General features: G+C 35.6%; 1 protein-coding gene across 5 annotated transcripts in view; it reads right to left on the reverse strand.

Annotated features, from left to right (window-relative positions):
* The window catches only part of MARCHF7 (membrane associated ring-CH-type finger 7), a 54,475-nt gene that overhangs the window by 1,552 nt on the left and 36,243 nt on the right, over nucleotides 1-16,680 (reverse strand). The window contains exons 5-10 of one of the 5 annotated variants that reach the window (XR_013334343.1): nucleotides 14,745-15,852; nucleotides 11,616-11,785; nucleotides 7,130-7,239; nucleotides 4,038-4,151; nucleotides 2,395-2,443; nucleotides 1,738-1,918 (exon numbers count right to left, since the gene is read on the reverse strand). Coding sequence is in view for 3 of the 5 variants with exons in the window: in XM_077761011.1 (XP_077617137.1) it covers nucleotides 2,395-2,443; nucleotides 4,038-4,151; nucleotides 7,130-7,239; nucleotides 11,616-11,785; nucleotides 14,745-15,852 (1,551 nt within the window). In the remaining 2 variants the exon portion in view is untranslated. Of the gene's footprint in view, nucleotides 1-202; nucleotides 1,919-2,394; nucleotides 2,444-4,037; nucleotides 4,152-7,106; nucleotides 7,240-11,615; nucleotides 11,786-14,744; nucleotides 15,853-16,680 lie in introns of those variants that run through there. The other 4 variants (XR_013334342.1, XM_077761011.1, XM_077761012.1 and 1 more) reach the window with 4 other exon arrangements.

Consider the following 16,680-nt stretch of genomic DNA (forward strand, 5'->3'; position numbering starts at 1 on the left):
GTTTGACTGTGGGTGATGCCCATCCATAATGCTCCCACCCCCCACATCTTTTTATGTTAGTTTTTATCAAAATGAGGATGTTTAAAAATGTGCTTCAAGAACATCTCTTCTAAAAAGCTTCTGAGATCAGCCTGTGGTTCATAGTAGCTAATGATATAGACACTAGAGAAAAAATGAACTTAAGGCAAGTGCTCTCACACACCTGAGTAGAATCTGGTTTATTACCGCTGCATGTTTGATGCATCCGATGAGAATGAAAAAAAATGTACACAGAATAGGTTATGGGTATTCTTGCAATTTTCATCAAAGCTATGTCTATACAATGCCAAGAAAAAGCTCTATTAAGTCCAAAAAGCTTTATATAGACACAGCCTAAGTTAAAACAACTGGATTTAGAAAAAACTTTTGTTGAGATTATTCCTATGCCTCTACATTGTCAGAAACATGTTTGCAACATTTCTGAGTTGCAATTTATTGAAGAGTCAGTGTATTAGCTCAGAAGTTTAAAATAAACACCCTAGACTGCCTATAGGAAGGACATAAGTATAAAACTATGGATTCTATAAACTGTTCTATGTGTTGAGGAAAATGGAATTCACTAAAAAAATACACAACCAGCATTTCCCCTATTACCAAGGGCAGAAAGGCTAAATGTATACTCTTCTTTTATTAATATTAGACCCAATATTTAAGAGCACTCAACAAACAGAATCAATAAAAACATACTACATGTATGGATGAAACTTAAGTTTTCATGTTTCAATTTCTCTTACAGAAATCTTAAATCCATTTTTAGTAAATGATAGCAAGCATATACTTGGTTCACAGATGATTAAATCCTATGGTTAAATTTTATGCTATATCATGGAGAAAAACTATGAAATAAAAGTTTTTCAGGAAACTTCCCATGTTTTCTATTCAATTAACTCCACAAGAGAAGAAAATTCAGTGAGAGCCAACTTTTAGAATACATTAATATTCTGGTACTTAGTGAACTTGTAGCACCACGACAGCTTTCATTCTCAGCTGAATCGAGGTATATTTCACCTCCATCTTTCTCACATGTTGGGAGTAGACACTGCTATGTTTAGGAAACTACAAAATGAGAATGTTACCAAAAAAGCAATCTGGGGAAAATATTACTACCATCTGAAACAAATTACGACCATCACATCTGGCAAAGTATAAATTATAATTTGCTAAGAGAGATCTTTGTGTTAGATAACATAAGGGATGTAAAGAAGTGTGTATAAAAGAAAATAAAGATGTACACCAAATGAATTCCCACTTTATATACCAGACTCCTTTATATACCATGTTCACATACACTAAACTGTGAAAAGGCATCTGGTTATACCTCTATAGTACAGATTTAATGACAAAAATCCATGTCTTAGAATATTCAAGGAATTAAAAATCCACGTCTTAAAATATTCAAGTCCTTCTCAAACGTTACCTCAAAGGATGCTGAGGTTTCCCTAAAGGTAAAAAACACAAAACAGAAAAAAAACAAAACAAAACAAAACATGCACACTACAGGTAACACTCCAAGTGTTTTGAAAATGAGTACAGAAGATAACCAAGTAGTAGAGAATATATATTTTAAAACACTTCAAAGAGTGTAATGGAATCTGATCATGGAGAGCCAGTTGCTTTGGGTGAAAAAGTATTAACAGGTAGGGAAATCTTGAATTCCCAGGAACTAACTGTTTCAGAGCCACCAATATCTGTGCCCACCTGGTATGAAGCACCCTGGAGGTTGTAGGACTTTGAGGTTAAGCTGTGCAGATGCCTGTAAAGATTTGGGCATTAAGTGCCTTCACATAGGAGCCCAGGCAGAAGTCCTAATGCTGGAACGTGATCTTAAGAGATTGAAGCTGCTGGCGGAGCTGGCTGCCTATTAAAGGTCCATGAGGACCTGAACAAGGAGCAGAAAAAAAACTATGGCTTCTGTTACGGACTCAGAACTAGGAATCTTTCAACCCTATTTTCCTAGAACTATACACAAACCCAGGGAAAACTTTTAATGATATAACAAAGCTGAGTAAGTAGAATTTCACTCACACACACATCTAACAGATTTAGAAGTGTGGTTTGACCAGTAGTTAGGTATAGTCTTTTCGATTAAAATTATTAAAATTAAGGTGATCAAAAATAAAAACTTTAAACACTAGTTATAATACATCCTTCTGTACCTTAAAATTAGTATTTTTTAAAAAAATATGCTTTAAAAAAACTCAGTTGCCCAACCCATCTTTCCCAAGTCAATTATGGTATTATTAATCCTATAAATAAAGATCTAATTTGTAGAAAGAGTATACAGTAAGGTTTTGGTCTGTGGATTTAATTTACAAAAGTAAATTCAACAAGTCTGGGAAGGGGAAATCCACCTACTTTCGAGATCTTCCATATGTGCCTGAAGAGTTCTTGCAAGGTTAATAAACTAGAAACAATGCAGAAAGAAATATAGTAGTTTAAATGTTGCAAATGGATCTAAAAAGAGAATCAGTATAGGAGATTCATTTCTACTTTAAAAAGTCAAACACCATTTTAAGCCTTTAAATAGGGGTCTTTTTACCCCCACATCAGAAATTACAAGCTTATAATATTATTATTTTTACTGTTGTATATAATCACCATTATATAAATGGTCATGGAGAAATCATGAATCAGGTAGAAACTGAAAGCTGATACAATAAAATAGCTTTATCCAATGGCATTTCTGTCTTCTTGCATAAATACAACACTTCAAAAAATTATGGAGAAAAAAATTAAAACATTACAATGTGGACACAAATAAATTCGCTGTTTGTGGTAAAAACAAACAAACCCAGGAATAATATTTTTTTCCTGTCAAAATTTGATAGCTCCAGATGTATTACATTTACTTTAATACTTTAAAAAATTCATGAAAATGACTTCCACTTTAATAATTTGTACCTTTTACAAAGGCTTGAATTCAATAGATCTTATTATATGCTTTATATAAAGTTTATTCATTTTGAAAAGATAAGTTACCTTTTAGGGAATCATCTCATGGCATCTACTATAAGATTTCTAAATAACTTAAAAGTCAAAAGATCTTTGCTCAAATTCTGAATGCTCTTGATAGTTCATTCTCTTTTCTTTCAAGGATAATAATCTGTCGAAAGGCTCATGGGAATATTCACATGAGGATTACAGAAAAATGTATTTCCAATTTAGAAACCATGTATGTATATTGGTTATTTGGTAATTTTCAAGATAAAACAAAAACAATACACCTCACAACAAACTTGGCTCTGTTTTTATCATCAAAGTGAATATTTAAAAATACTCTGAAGTATATGTTTATGAACACATTTCAAGATATCAAGTGTTCACAATGCTAGAGTTATGAGATGCAGGCCCTAGCCTCTGCCACACAAATTGGGTAAGGCAGAAGAGTATAAATTTCCTATGGTAAACTGATGTAAGCAGTATAGTATACTTGTAAGCACCTAAGAGATAGCTAGCTCAAGTAACATTAAAGTAGAAGTGTACAGAGTAAACACACAATAGTCCATATCACAAGTAGTTTCTAGTACTATGAATGCTTAAAAATTAGTACACTTGTAATCTTTCATAGGATAATAACAGATGAAATTGGAAGTTACTTTCCCATACTCTTTTGGTTTTTGGAGTTTAGTTTCAATATCAGGTTTCTAAGTTGTAATAATGACTTGTTTTTTTCCCTTCAAAATGAAAAGGAGCATTTTCCCTAGATATTTTCAATTCCATCCCTGTTTTTCACGGACAATATTCCAATTGATACCTTCAAGAGCTAGAAAATTACTTCTCTAAAAATAGCTTTTTGAAAAAATTAGCCTGCCTGATATAGAAGGAAGACTGCAATTTCTATTAAATCTACAGTATCTTTACTTAATATTTTAAGACACATTTTAATATAAGAGCTCCCCAAACAAAACAAAATGTGAATGTATAAAAACAATCTGCTTTCCAAAGCAAACACTTGCTGCATCACACCCTCCCTTCTCCCCCACTCCAGTATTACTTACTCGGACACGTGTGCTTGGTTCATTTGTATTTCCCATCATATCAGAAAAGCTTTGTTCGCACAAGTGCAATAACACAACTAGGTAGAGACCAGAGCTGATAAACTCATACTCAGCCTTCAACAGGGAAGCAAACGAGAGAAAAAAAAAAAAATATGAAGAATGAAAAATTAGTAGAATTGAAATTGATAGTTATAGCATACTGATAAACTAGAGGAAATGTATTTATATCCAGTTCCTAGAAAGAGATATAATGCCAATTATTAAAAAAAAAAAAAAAAAAAAGCTGTCCTTCAGCTTCATAAAAGTTTACTAATTGCCATATAATGTACTCAAATAGGTGTGTGAATAACCTTTTTATTCTCATATAGTCTTCCTTTACGTAATGATTTATATAAAAGTGGGAAAAAGCATTTGATGATGGAATGAATGCTCTGGTTCTACATAAAGCTCAAAACTGACTTCATTACACAAATGGCTGTAACTATTTGCTTAAACATTGCCATTTCATCTATAGCAAAATCAATATATAATGTAACTAAAATCCTGTTCTGACAGTTTAAGTGTTTGGGTAATTTAATTAACGTAAAGTAACAACAGTAAATATAAAAATGAACTAAAAAAAGGTAGTAACTTCGTATCATTCACATAGAAATTTGCAGTGGGTAAAACTAGTTCTTTGGTTCAATACTGTTCTGTTGGTTTTGAAGCTAAGAAAACAAATCATGAATACAGTTATTAAAAACAATCTGTTCTGTAATTGTTACACAGTGAACTATGATAAATTGTATATTTTGATAACTGATCTGAAGTTAAGAAAGCTATGATCTTAGTACCAACTTCAGCAAGTAACTGGTTATAGCTTCTTCAGAATACTCAACAAATTTGAAATTGATTAGAAGTTTCTCTGGGGCACCTGGATGGCTCAGTAGGTTAAGCGTCCGACTTCGGCTCAGGTCATGATCTCATCGTTCGTGGGTGCGAGCTCTGTGTTGACAGCTAACTCAGAGCCTGGAGCCTCATTCAGATTCTGTGTCTCCCCCTCTCTGACCCTCCCCTGCTCACGCTATCTCTCTCTCTTTCAGAAATCAAATAGAAACAAAAACAAAACAAGAAAACACTAAAAAAATTTTAAAGTTTCTCTAAATGCTTCACTTCATTAACGTTGCTTATTTTTAACTTAAAAAAAAAATCATGTATCCAGAAGATTAAAATGTATTAATCATTTAAAATGAGGGTATTTGTCAGGCCATGAATCCATGAATCACAAAGAATAAAGATGTTAAAGCCAGAAAGCTTAATCAAGACTGTCATTTTTATAGTGACTCCACCTAATAATATTTCCCAACGGCTTAAATTATTTAAGAAGTGGGTCATTAAAATCCTTGAAGAACAATAAAAATATTCTTAGCTGTAGGGTAAAGCCAAAGGACCACCTTCAAGAGACTTAATGGAGCACCTAAAGAAAGGAAGGGGGGGAACCATTCTTTGAAACCTACTCTGATTTTGAGGGGGTGGGGGGGAATTCTTTCTACCTTTCCATACTCTTTCCCCCTGTTCTTTAAATCACTAATGTCTACCTATCTAGAGAGAGGCTCCTTAAAAATTTAAGATAATTCCGTATTGAAAGTGGTACTCCTTTTGGATAACTGGCTTCATTAAAGAATAAAAATAATAATTAGTATTAGAGCAGCATTTGTACTGTATCAATAGCCTATTTTTTTTTCATTCATTACATCAGTGACTCAACCTGGATCTAAGGATTAGCTTCAAGAGATCTGAGAGTCCTTTACATTATATACAGATTTTGTGTCTATGTATATTTTATAAGGAGTGTTCCTTGGTTTTAATCAGATTTTCAAAGGGTATCTATACTCCCACATTTAAAAAATGAAGGGTGTCCACAAAAGATCATATATTGATGGTTCCATTTATATGAAATATCCATATATATGAAATATCCAAAGAGACAGAACACAGATTGGTGGCTGCCAGGGGATGGGAAAAGGGGGCAATAGGGATCAACTACCTAATGGGTATAGGATTTTCTTTTGAAGAGATGAAAATGTCCTGGAACTAGAGAAGGTGATGGTTCTACAGCACTCAAGTATACTAGTACCAATAAACTGTTTACCTTAAAATGGTTATGTTACATAAACTTCACTTCTAATAAAAAAGAAGGGGAGAAAAGTGTCCATTGCCCCTTCATTTAAAAAGCACTTTTCAAGCACTCATACATCCTGTCACTATCATCTCTCTTTTTATCACAAAAATGCTAATAAGCACACTTGAATAGTATGGCCCTAGAGTTATCCTAGTAATCTTTTTCAGCATCTAGCCCCCCACCTGAATTTTCTTTTAAAAAGGAAATAAAATACTGGGCTCTAAGCTTTAAGAAAAATTAGTGATCCAATCAATGGGGGAAGGGGGGAAGGAGTGATCAATACATACCAAAAAATCTGAGAAGTGAAAGGATAATATTTGAAATAAAATTTTAATATGATCAGAGAAATCCTGACATTATTTTTTATTTGTAGTGATACAAATACTAAAGGAAAGAGAAACAATGTGAACTTGGAATAAATGATTTCATATAAGATAACTTGTTTACCATAAAGATGAAGAGGGAATGAGGACGTAGAGGGATACAGACATGAGGAAGAACAGGGGATCATACAGGCACATAAAAATACAGAACTGGGATGCAGCTCTGGGGCTTGGTGTTTGGATTATTTTCCAGTACTCTGAGACATTCACAACTTAGTTCTGGGGAGAGAAGGTTGGCATGCCTACTTTGGGACCCATATCCTACGCTTTTATTATTTTCAGGTTTATTTAGGAAGCATATGATGAATTTTACCAATTACACTTAAAATCTGCGATGTGGTTATATGCCTTATGCTTTAAAAAGTTAGGGGGAAAATCATGAAAAATAATAAAATCATATAATACCTAACACGGTAATAAAATTATATTAAAAAACATTACTATTATTATTTTAATGCAGGTTTTCTGACCATGATTTAATCTTTTCTTCAAGAGTTGTCCTTTAAGCATAGAACAGACACTTACCAAATTAGGCAAAATATACTAACTTGTTCATTTGCATGAGCTCTATGTAGTTCATGAATATCAAAATCCTCCAGGTTAAGCTGCAACTTCTCTTTACAGAGTTCACAGGTGGTTACAGCCTCTAATGAAGAACCTGGTAAAATTAAAGGAAAACTTAGTTTGCTATGTCTCCACAAAATAATTATTCCTTGTAAAGTTTTAAGCTTAGAATATAGAGAATCAAAAGGGAGAAAGGAAGGAAGATTGCATTATTGCTACAAACCAGTAAGGTCTCTTAAAATAACAACTGGTTAACAACCTGATGTGCGTGTTAGTTCCTAATCTATGGTTTTTAGGCTTATGTCCATTATTTAGGTGTCTGTTTTTTTCCATACAACCCCATCCTTGACGGGGGGAAGCTGACAATGGAACGTCATCTGTACTTCCTACTTCTGCCCTAGGTACCTTGGCAAGATGTCATGAAAACAACGTTAAATAATGTAGTATCTCAACTAGTTACCTATATCCAGGCCAATATCTCTGATACGAAAATATATACCTAAGACCTTTTGTCCTCTAAGAAATGGGCATTCCTTATAAGCTAGGAGGGAACAAAAGGAATCCACCTTTGTCTAGATAAAAACAGCTCCTTTCATGGGGTGCCTGGGTGGCTCGGTCGGTTAAGTGTCCGACTTCCACTCAGGTCATGATCTCATGGTTCGTGGGTTCGAGCCCCGCATTGGGCTCTGTGCTGACGGCTAGCTCAGAGTCTGGAGCCTGTTTCAGATTCTGTATCTCCCCTTCTCTCTGACCTTCCCCTGCTCACTCTGTCTCTCTCTCTCAGAAATAAATAAAAAATTAAACAAAACAAAACAAACCCAGCTCCTTTCAGCCATAAAAGGAATGAAGTCTTAATACATGCTATAACATGGATGAAAGTAAATAAATTATCAAGGATTAGCGAGAGAGGGAGGTGGGAACTGCTGCTTAATGGATAAAGAGTTTTTGGGGGCGCCTGGGTGGCTCAGTTGGTTAAGCGTCCGACTTCAGCTCAGGTCATGGTCACACGGTTCGTGGCTTTGAGCCCCACATTGGGCTCTGTGCTGACAGCTAGCTCAGAGCCTGGAGTCTGCTTCAGATTCTGTATCTCCCTCTCTCTCTGACCCTCTCCTGCTCACGCTGTGTTCTCTCGGAAATAAATAAAAAACATTAAAAAAAAAGTTTTTGTTTTGGGGTGCTGATAAAATTTTGTAAGTAGATAGTGGTGATGGTCACTCAACATTCTGAATGTACTCAATGCCACTGAATTGTACACAAAATGATGGTCAAAAGGGAAATTTTTACTTGATATATATTTTATCACAATTAAAAGGAAAAAAGTTCTTTCTGTCCAATATGCAGTTACTAGTTACTCCTAAGCTTCTGGCTCTAATAAAATAGGTGGTAGTATTCCAATTAAACATATAGCCAATTTCCCCCACACTTATTTTTAGAGACTTAAACTAAATATATATATATATATATGTGTGTGTGTATGTATATATCCTAAAAGTTAGAGAAGTCATGTGGTTAACAGGGTAGAGGCTTAGGTTCAATTCAGTTAACATCTGTTAACTGTTATGTGCCAAGATTTAGAAGGAAAAAAGCAGTAACCTCTGTCTTCAAGGAGCTCTTGAAGCCCTTAAACAGTAAAATCTGGCATAAAGTCCAAGACAGCAGTAATTTATATACATTTTCTTCTGAAAATAGTTCAACAGAAAGTGAGAGCTATTCTGAGATAGTTATGTTCTCTATGTTGTCTTGAAACGTCCTATAGTCAAATTACATTAAGACAGTCACTATTATTTCAAGTATATGAATAAAACCAAGTCATTGTTCTTGCTGTTTTAGGAGTCTAACATACAAAGAGATACTGAAATTAAAATGCATCTGGAATATCTTAATTAAAGACAATTAATATTGTATCATTAAACTAAATTCAGGATAAGTCCATATTATGATCTGATGGAGTATAAAGAATGTGAAAGATATTTATCAGACATTTCTTTTTAATTTTTTAATGTTTATTTTTGAGACAGAGAAAGTGCAAGCAGGGGAGGGACAGAGAAAGAGGGTCACAGAATCTGAAACAGGCTCCAGAGGCTCTGAGCTGTCAGCACAGAGCCCAAAGCGGGGCTCAGGCTCAATGAATGGTGAGACCCTGATCTGAGCTGAAGTTGGACACTTAACCAACTGAGCTACCCAGGTGTCGCACATTTATTAGACATTTCTTAGAACTGTTCTCTGATTCAGAAGCAGGAAAAGTGTGATTATATAATATGGACCTTTGAGATCACTGAGTACAATTTCTTTAACATCTTAGTGCTTCATGTTTCTCTTCTAGGAATTAAGTGGCTTCTAGAACAACATTCAACAGATCATATACAGCTGAGGAAAGTACATGTACCCCTACATGTTTAATCTAGGGCTCATTCCATTAAGACCCCACCTCTTCACTAGGCCGACTGTCCTGACTGCATTCGCTTCAACCTGTACTAGACTTGCTTTATTCATTTTTGCACATCCTGAGAGTTTTAACAGTCCATACATGGCAGCTGCTTAATAAATATTTAAACCAACCTCTTCCAGAATGAATGTTCTACTAGATGGGGTCTTTATGTAAGTATGAGAAAGCCTTTGTGACAGGTACAGTTCTTGAGGCCTTTATATTCATCTGACCATATCTTAGAAAGCTTATTAATAACTTGATAAAACCCATCTGAGTATTTACCACATGCCCAGTACTGTCAGAAACTGATTATAAACATCATCTCATTTGATCTTTACCACAACCTTTTGTGGTTTATTACTCAGTTTTACTCAATGAAAATGAGGCCCAATCCCAGACCTACTTAAGAATGTTCAAAAGTAGAGCTAAGGCATCGATGTTTTCTAAAACTCTAATGGGTAATTTTGATCAGCAGCCAAGCTTGAGAACCAATGTTAAAAAAACTTACTCAAGATCCTCCAGTTAAGTGTTATAGCCATTATTCCAATCTAGGCCTAACAATGTTCTTAACACATTGTATCAACTGTTTTCTTGCCTATACAATACTAAATGTCTAACTGCAAACGTATTAGAGGGTGAGTCAACTTGTTTTTCATTTTGGTAATGGCTGTTATTTCTGGGCTCTTACTAAGTGTCAAGAACAAATGCTACCAAGCTGAACATTCATTTAATCTTGATAATGCCTCAGGGCATTATAAAGCCAAGAAGCTGTCATAACACTGTACAGCTAAGAAGAGGCTGCAACAGGTGAGATGGGTCTGTTCCACAGCACCGGGATCAGGCTACTTTAAAAGAAACATTACCTCCCTAACCCAAAGAGGCCTTTGCTATCTAGCTACACACAAATTTTCCCAGGAACCTCACAATCATCAGCTTGAATAGGTTACCCAAGTCTTCCTCAAAAGATGATTAAAATTAGCACTGATGCTATTATGCCTCACAAATTATTTTCCTGTGTCACCCAACTATTATCAGACCATCAATCTTACACAATAGCATACACTGGGGCGCCTGGGTGCTTAAGTCAGTCAAGCATCTGGTTCTTCACATCAGCTCATGATCTCATGCTTCGAGATAGGGCCCTAGGTTGGGGCTCTGTGCTGATGGGGTGGAACCTACTTGGGATTCTGCGTCTTTCTCCCTCTTTCTCTGCCCTTCTCCTGCTTGCTCTTTCTATCAAATAAACATTAAATAAATTTTTAAAAATTCTGTACATTTACTAATCTAATTTCCCACCCTTCTCACTTTATGAGTCATTTTTACTTTGTCCTCTGTCTCTCATGGTCTAACAATTAAATGTCTCTCAACTTTAAAATTAAATTTTGCTCTCTCAAAATAAACATTTAAAAAGAGTGGGGTGCCTAGGTGGCTCAGTCAGTTAAGCATCTGACTCCTGATTTTGGCTCAGGCCATGATTTCACAGTTTTGAGTTTGAGCTCTGCCTCAGGCTCTACACTGACAACCCAGAGCCTGGAACCTGTTTCTGATTCTCTGTTTCCCTCTCCCTCTGCCCCTCTCCACCTTGCACTCTCTCTTTCTCAAAAATAAATATTTTGTTTATTTATTTGTTTATTTTTACTTTTGAGAGAGAGAGACAGTGTGTAAGCAGGGCAGGGGCAGAGAGAGGGAGACACGGAATCTGAAGCAGGCTCCAGGCTCTGAGTTGTCAGCACTGAACCTGACGCAGAGCTTGAACTCACCAACTGTGAAATCATGAAATGAGCCAAAGTCAGACGCTTAACTGACTGAGCCACCCAGGCACCCCAAAACAAATAATATTTCTTTTAAAAAACAGTACAAGTTAAACTTTGAAGCAAGATTAATGGAGTTCTTTAATGCTTTTGCTTCAAAAAATAATTATACTTTTGAGTAATAAATTTGACAATCAGTGAATTATAATCAGATTTGTTAACTAAAATGTGTATGTACATGGATCTCTTGGAATGACTGCAAAATCAAAAACACAAAAAGGCAAATCTTACCAGAGTTAATTTTGGCACGTAACCACTTTTTCATACAATCTTGGTGAACATACTGCAAACTTCCCGTGCACTTGCACGGCTCTATCAGCAAGTTAGATGATGATGCAGCTGCCATCTGACAAATTCTACATAAGTCACCTTCTTCTTCTTCAGAATCCTCTAAAAGGAGGCTAGAAAGAAGGAACATTTTGTAAATACACTATTAAAACTTATTCTGGTTGGTCATTTCCAATCATACATAATCTCAAACAATATTTTGTTATTTCTATTCATGTTCTGAATAGAAATAAGTTAACAGCCATAAAAAACTGCCACCACCATAAAAAACCAATTCAATGAGAATGAAAATTACAATAAACGTTTTAAAGGTAAATGAAACAGGATATCCTCTTACCTTCAAATGCTTTGTCTTTGACAGCACACTTATTTCATATCATACCTTATTTTCACAATCACTTTACAAATATCTCTAAGAAATTTTAATTTCTACAGTATCACAGACTACTTCAGTTCCAACATTATAAAGGTAATGTACTTACACACTTAGCACTTTCCTCCCCTACCTCCAAAAAACTTTTAAGACAACTTTCATAAATTAAACACTGACTTGTGTTTTTTCACTTACATGCTATCAGGACCACACAGGGTTAAACTGATAAACTTTTTGTGCTAAATTCATTTCCCCCACCCCTAGCAATGTTATTTGATCATCCTCATTTCCACAGGGTATGCATTTAAAGTGAAGCAGTTTCCATTATTAATAGGGCCACATGCATTGCTTAATTTAAATCCAGAATGATAGCCATATATATATTTTACAAGTAATTAATGACTATGTACACACACACACACACACACACACATTTGTTAAAGTCCTTATTGCCTTAGTCCATCGCTGGCAAAAAGAGGTACTCAGTAAATTACAACTGAATGCTCAACGGTTACTGAAATATAACCCGGATCATACAAGTTTCTAATGAACTTAGCAAAAAGATGTGTGGAAAGAGGATTAGATATACAACTGTTAGGTGACTATCATGCTCTGTTTAAGCCAGAGAAAAAATCTCAAGCATAAATATTTATATTTTACCTTCAGATTTAACTTCCTCTGGCTTATAGTTACAATTATTTTTACTTAAGAGTTTCAATTTCTTAGACTCTTTATTTACTTGTGGAGTGTCTTGAAATCTTCATGTATTAGCAAAAAATATATAATAAAGGAACACCCACAAACTATCTCTATGACAAAATAACCAACAACTACTGCTTTATAATCTAACCAGACAGGGTGCTGGCTGGCTTCATTTGTTTCTCTCTGGAAATTACTAAGCTAATGCTTTGCCCTCTGTTTAACCACTGCCCTCAAATTAACCTAACTTTGAACACAGGAAATATAACAGTACTGCATTCATCAGCAGACAGCCTATACCCAGAGGGAGTTAGTATGACATTAAACCTAACACTACCAGGACATCTTTTTCCAAGAAAGGAAAAATAGCAAACTTCATATGCAGAAAATAGAATAATCCCATGGTATAATTTGTCCTATGTAAGGGAAAAAAGGAATGCCTCATGTCCAATATCCCAGACTCGATCTCCAGAGTTAGATTTGAATATTTCTTAAAAAAGTAAAAAAATCTAGGGGCGCCTGGGTGGCTCAGTTGATTGAGTGTCCAACTTCAGCTCAGGTCATGATCTCATGGTTTGTGGGTTTGAGCCCCGCATCAGGCTCTGTGCTGATGGCTAGCTCAGAACCTGGAGCCTGTTTCGGATTCTGTGTCTCCCTCTCTCTCTGACCCTCCCTTCCTCATGCTCTCTCTCTCCCTCTCAGAAACAAATTTTTAAAAATAAAAAAATTAAAAATCTAAAACATTGGTAAACTATGCTTCCCAACAATCCCATTAAGTTAGGCCTTTATAAAAAAGAAAAAGCAAAAACCTAAAACACCTCACAGCCTTAGCTTTACCTAAGTCTTTTCTTCTTATAAGTACATTTTACATGAACTATTCTAACCCATTTTATAATAAAAATTATTTTAACAGATGGAAAAACTAAGTACACTAAAATGACAAATAATCAAGTTGAGACTGAAATCTCTGATCTTTTGTCTTTTCATTCTTACCAGAGATTTTAAACAATCTTCAACTGTACAAAGATTACATCTGCAAAAAAGAGTCTAAGTCCTGAATTTAAACTATTTCTGTCAAATATTCACAATATATAAAGAATATTCTGTGTACACATGGACTTCAAAAAGAAAATAATTTGTGCAAATGATTTTACCTCATTCCAAAAGAGTCTGAGATGAGAAATACAAATAAATGGTAAATAAATCTTACTAAAGGCTACAACAGATGGTTTTGATAATTCATAAACCAAGAGGCCCCTTTACCAATCCCATTTAGTAATGGTCTACCAAGGAACAGGGCAAGACATTAAGATTTTTTGCCCTTTTATGCAAAAAGCTGTATTGAAAACTGATTAAAAATAATCTTATAGACTATTTCTTGATACAATCTATACCCCCAGTGCCTACCTTCATTATTAATCCTCATCCATTTTCTAACATCTTTGTGGGTATAAATTTTAACATAAGACATTTCAGGTATCAACGTTATGAGAAGCCATTTTAGAAATAAGGATTTCTGGGGCACCTGGGTGGCTCAGTTGGTTGAGCATCTGACTTCAGCTCATGTCATGATCTCACAGTTCATGACTCTGAATCCTACATCAGGCTCAGTGCAGAACCTGCTTCAGATTCTGTCCTCCCGCCCCTTCCCCACTCGTGTGCTTTCTCTCTCAAAAATAAACATTAAATAAATAAATAAAATAAAGATTTCCTGGGGCGCCTGGGTGGCTTAGTCGGTTAAGCATCCGACTTTCGCTTAGGTCATGATCTCGCGGTTCGTGGGTTCGAGCCCCGCATCGGGCTCTGTGCTGACTGCCAGCTCAGAGCCTGGAGCCTGTTTCAGTCTGTGACTCCCTCTCTCTCTGACCCTCCCCTGCTCACGCTGTCTCTCTCTCTCTCTCCTAGAAATAAATTAAAAAAACATTAAAAAAAAAAAAATAAAGATTTCCTCCTCTAAACTGCTCTTGCTTTATAGACTTATGACAGGCATTCAAATTTACCTCTCTTTTATTTTCTGCAGTCTTTCTGGGTCTCTTGAAGGTGCACTTTTAGTTTTATCACTTTTCCCATCAGATGAACTCCAGCCTGAAGGAATAATATCTACAGTGATCATGACATTGTCAGTCAAATTATTTCCAAGTGCTGGGGGGACTGCGAATCGAAATAAGGAACCAGGAAGGATCCCTGTTATTCCTGTATTTCTTCCACTGTGAGCTGAATCAGATGTGGAGCCACCTGTAGCAGAACTACTCGATGCTGCAGATGCTTGTGATCTGTTGGCAGTAGCCCCAAGAGGATCATTCTGTGCTTCAAGGTGAACCACTTCACTTGATTCTCTTCTAAAAATATGATGAGATCTAGATGGTATATCAGAGGTAGGTATCCTTGAAGATTCATCTCGTCCCTCGCGTCTCCTTCTAGAGAACAAAGGTGTGCATCTATTTCTAAGTGAGGACGATAACCACGGTCCTGTATTTCTACCTTCGGATTCTTGGTTAAAATTTTCTGAATCAGGCTCAGAGCTATGATTTTGGTTAAGAGATGACAAACCCCATCTTCGCCTAAGAAATCGAAATCCCTGAGAGGCTTCAGATGCCCTATTATCAGGAACATCAGAAGTTGACACTGCATTGCTACGAGACTGTGAAGCTGTCAAGATTCTTGGAGAAACGTAAGAATTTTCAGAACTCAATGATCTTGCATTCAAGGAATCCTGACTAGACCTTCGGGGGAAAAAGGTAGATGACATACTAGAAGCTATACGTGACAGCAGTCTTCTGGTTGAACGTCTACCTTCGTTGTCAGAAGATTCTTGAAATGATCTTTGAGATGAACCAACCCTATCTGAACTGCTTATGGTTGAGGTTTCATCTCTATTTGAAATATAAGAAAATCCAGGCTGTGTACTGCGTTGGGGAGATTCCAATTCTCTTGGAGAAAAATTTGATCTTAGAGAATTTCTACTAGAGTCCCTAGAACATGGTACAGTCTGATGTTCAGAAGGCGTTTGGTGGTTTGTAGATGATGTATTCAACTGTAAAGTGCTCACTGAGTTATCTTTTGGTCTTGCTCCCTGTGAATATGAAGAAGGAACTCTGTCTTGAACATCTATTTTTTAAAGAAAAGAAAGATAACCAATTACATGAAATAATGAGTATTATTAAATTTATATTTATTAATCACTGCAAAATGAAACACTGGATTCCAACTGACACTGCTATATTATGAATACACAGCATAACTATTAAAACACATAAACGTATTTCTCTTTTTATACTGCTAAGGTAACACTGCAAACTGAAAAGAAAGAAATGTATCATAGCTAATGAGACAAACATCTACTAACTTGATGATGGTATTAAGTCTGAATTTGTTAATCAGAAACTAACATGGTAAATATCTAATATCTAAATGGATAAGGAATTTTATTTGTATTTTAAAATGTTTATTTTTGAGAGCATGCGTGTGAGGGGAGCAGGGGTAGGGAGGGGAAGAGAGAGGAAGACAGAGGATCCAGAGTGGGCTCTGTACTGACAGCAGAGAGAATGATGCAGGGCTTTAACTCACAAACCACGAGATCTTGATCTGAGCCAAAGTCAAATGCTTAACCAAATGAGCCACTCAGGCGCCTCTAAATGGATAAGGAATTTTAAATGGGCCAAGTAATTCACTGTAAAAGACTCTTGCAAAAGATAATGGCAAAATAATCCTAGGAAGACTGTGTTTTGGAGATTCTTCCTACTCTGCAAGAAGTATAAAAGTTATGGAAACCAACTTGACAATAAGCTATTTGTAAGGAAAAAAAAAAGAAGTATAAAAGTTATTTCATACAAATACTTATCCTTAAAATTCTATGGCAAACTGTGGTAAGAGCTAAAATTTTATCCAATCTTCTTTCTCTCAAGTTCAAAGCAGTGATTCTTATCTCTGGTTACT

The sequence above is a fragment of the Crocuta crocuta genome, unplaced genomic scaffold (assembly GCF_008692635.1).
Source record: "Crocuta crocuta isolate KB4526 unplaced genomic scaffold, BGI_CrCroc_1.0 scaffold153, whole genome shotgun sequence".
In the NCBI taxonomy this organism is placed as follows: Eukaryota; Metazoa; Chordata; class Mammalia; order Carnivora; family Hyaenidae; genus Crocuta; species Crocuta crocuta.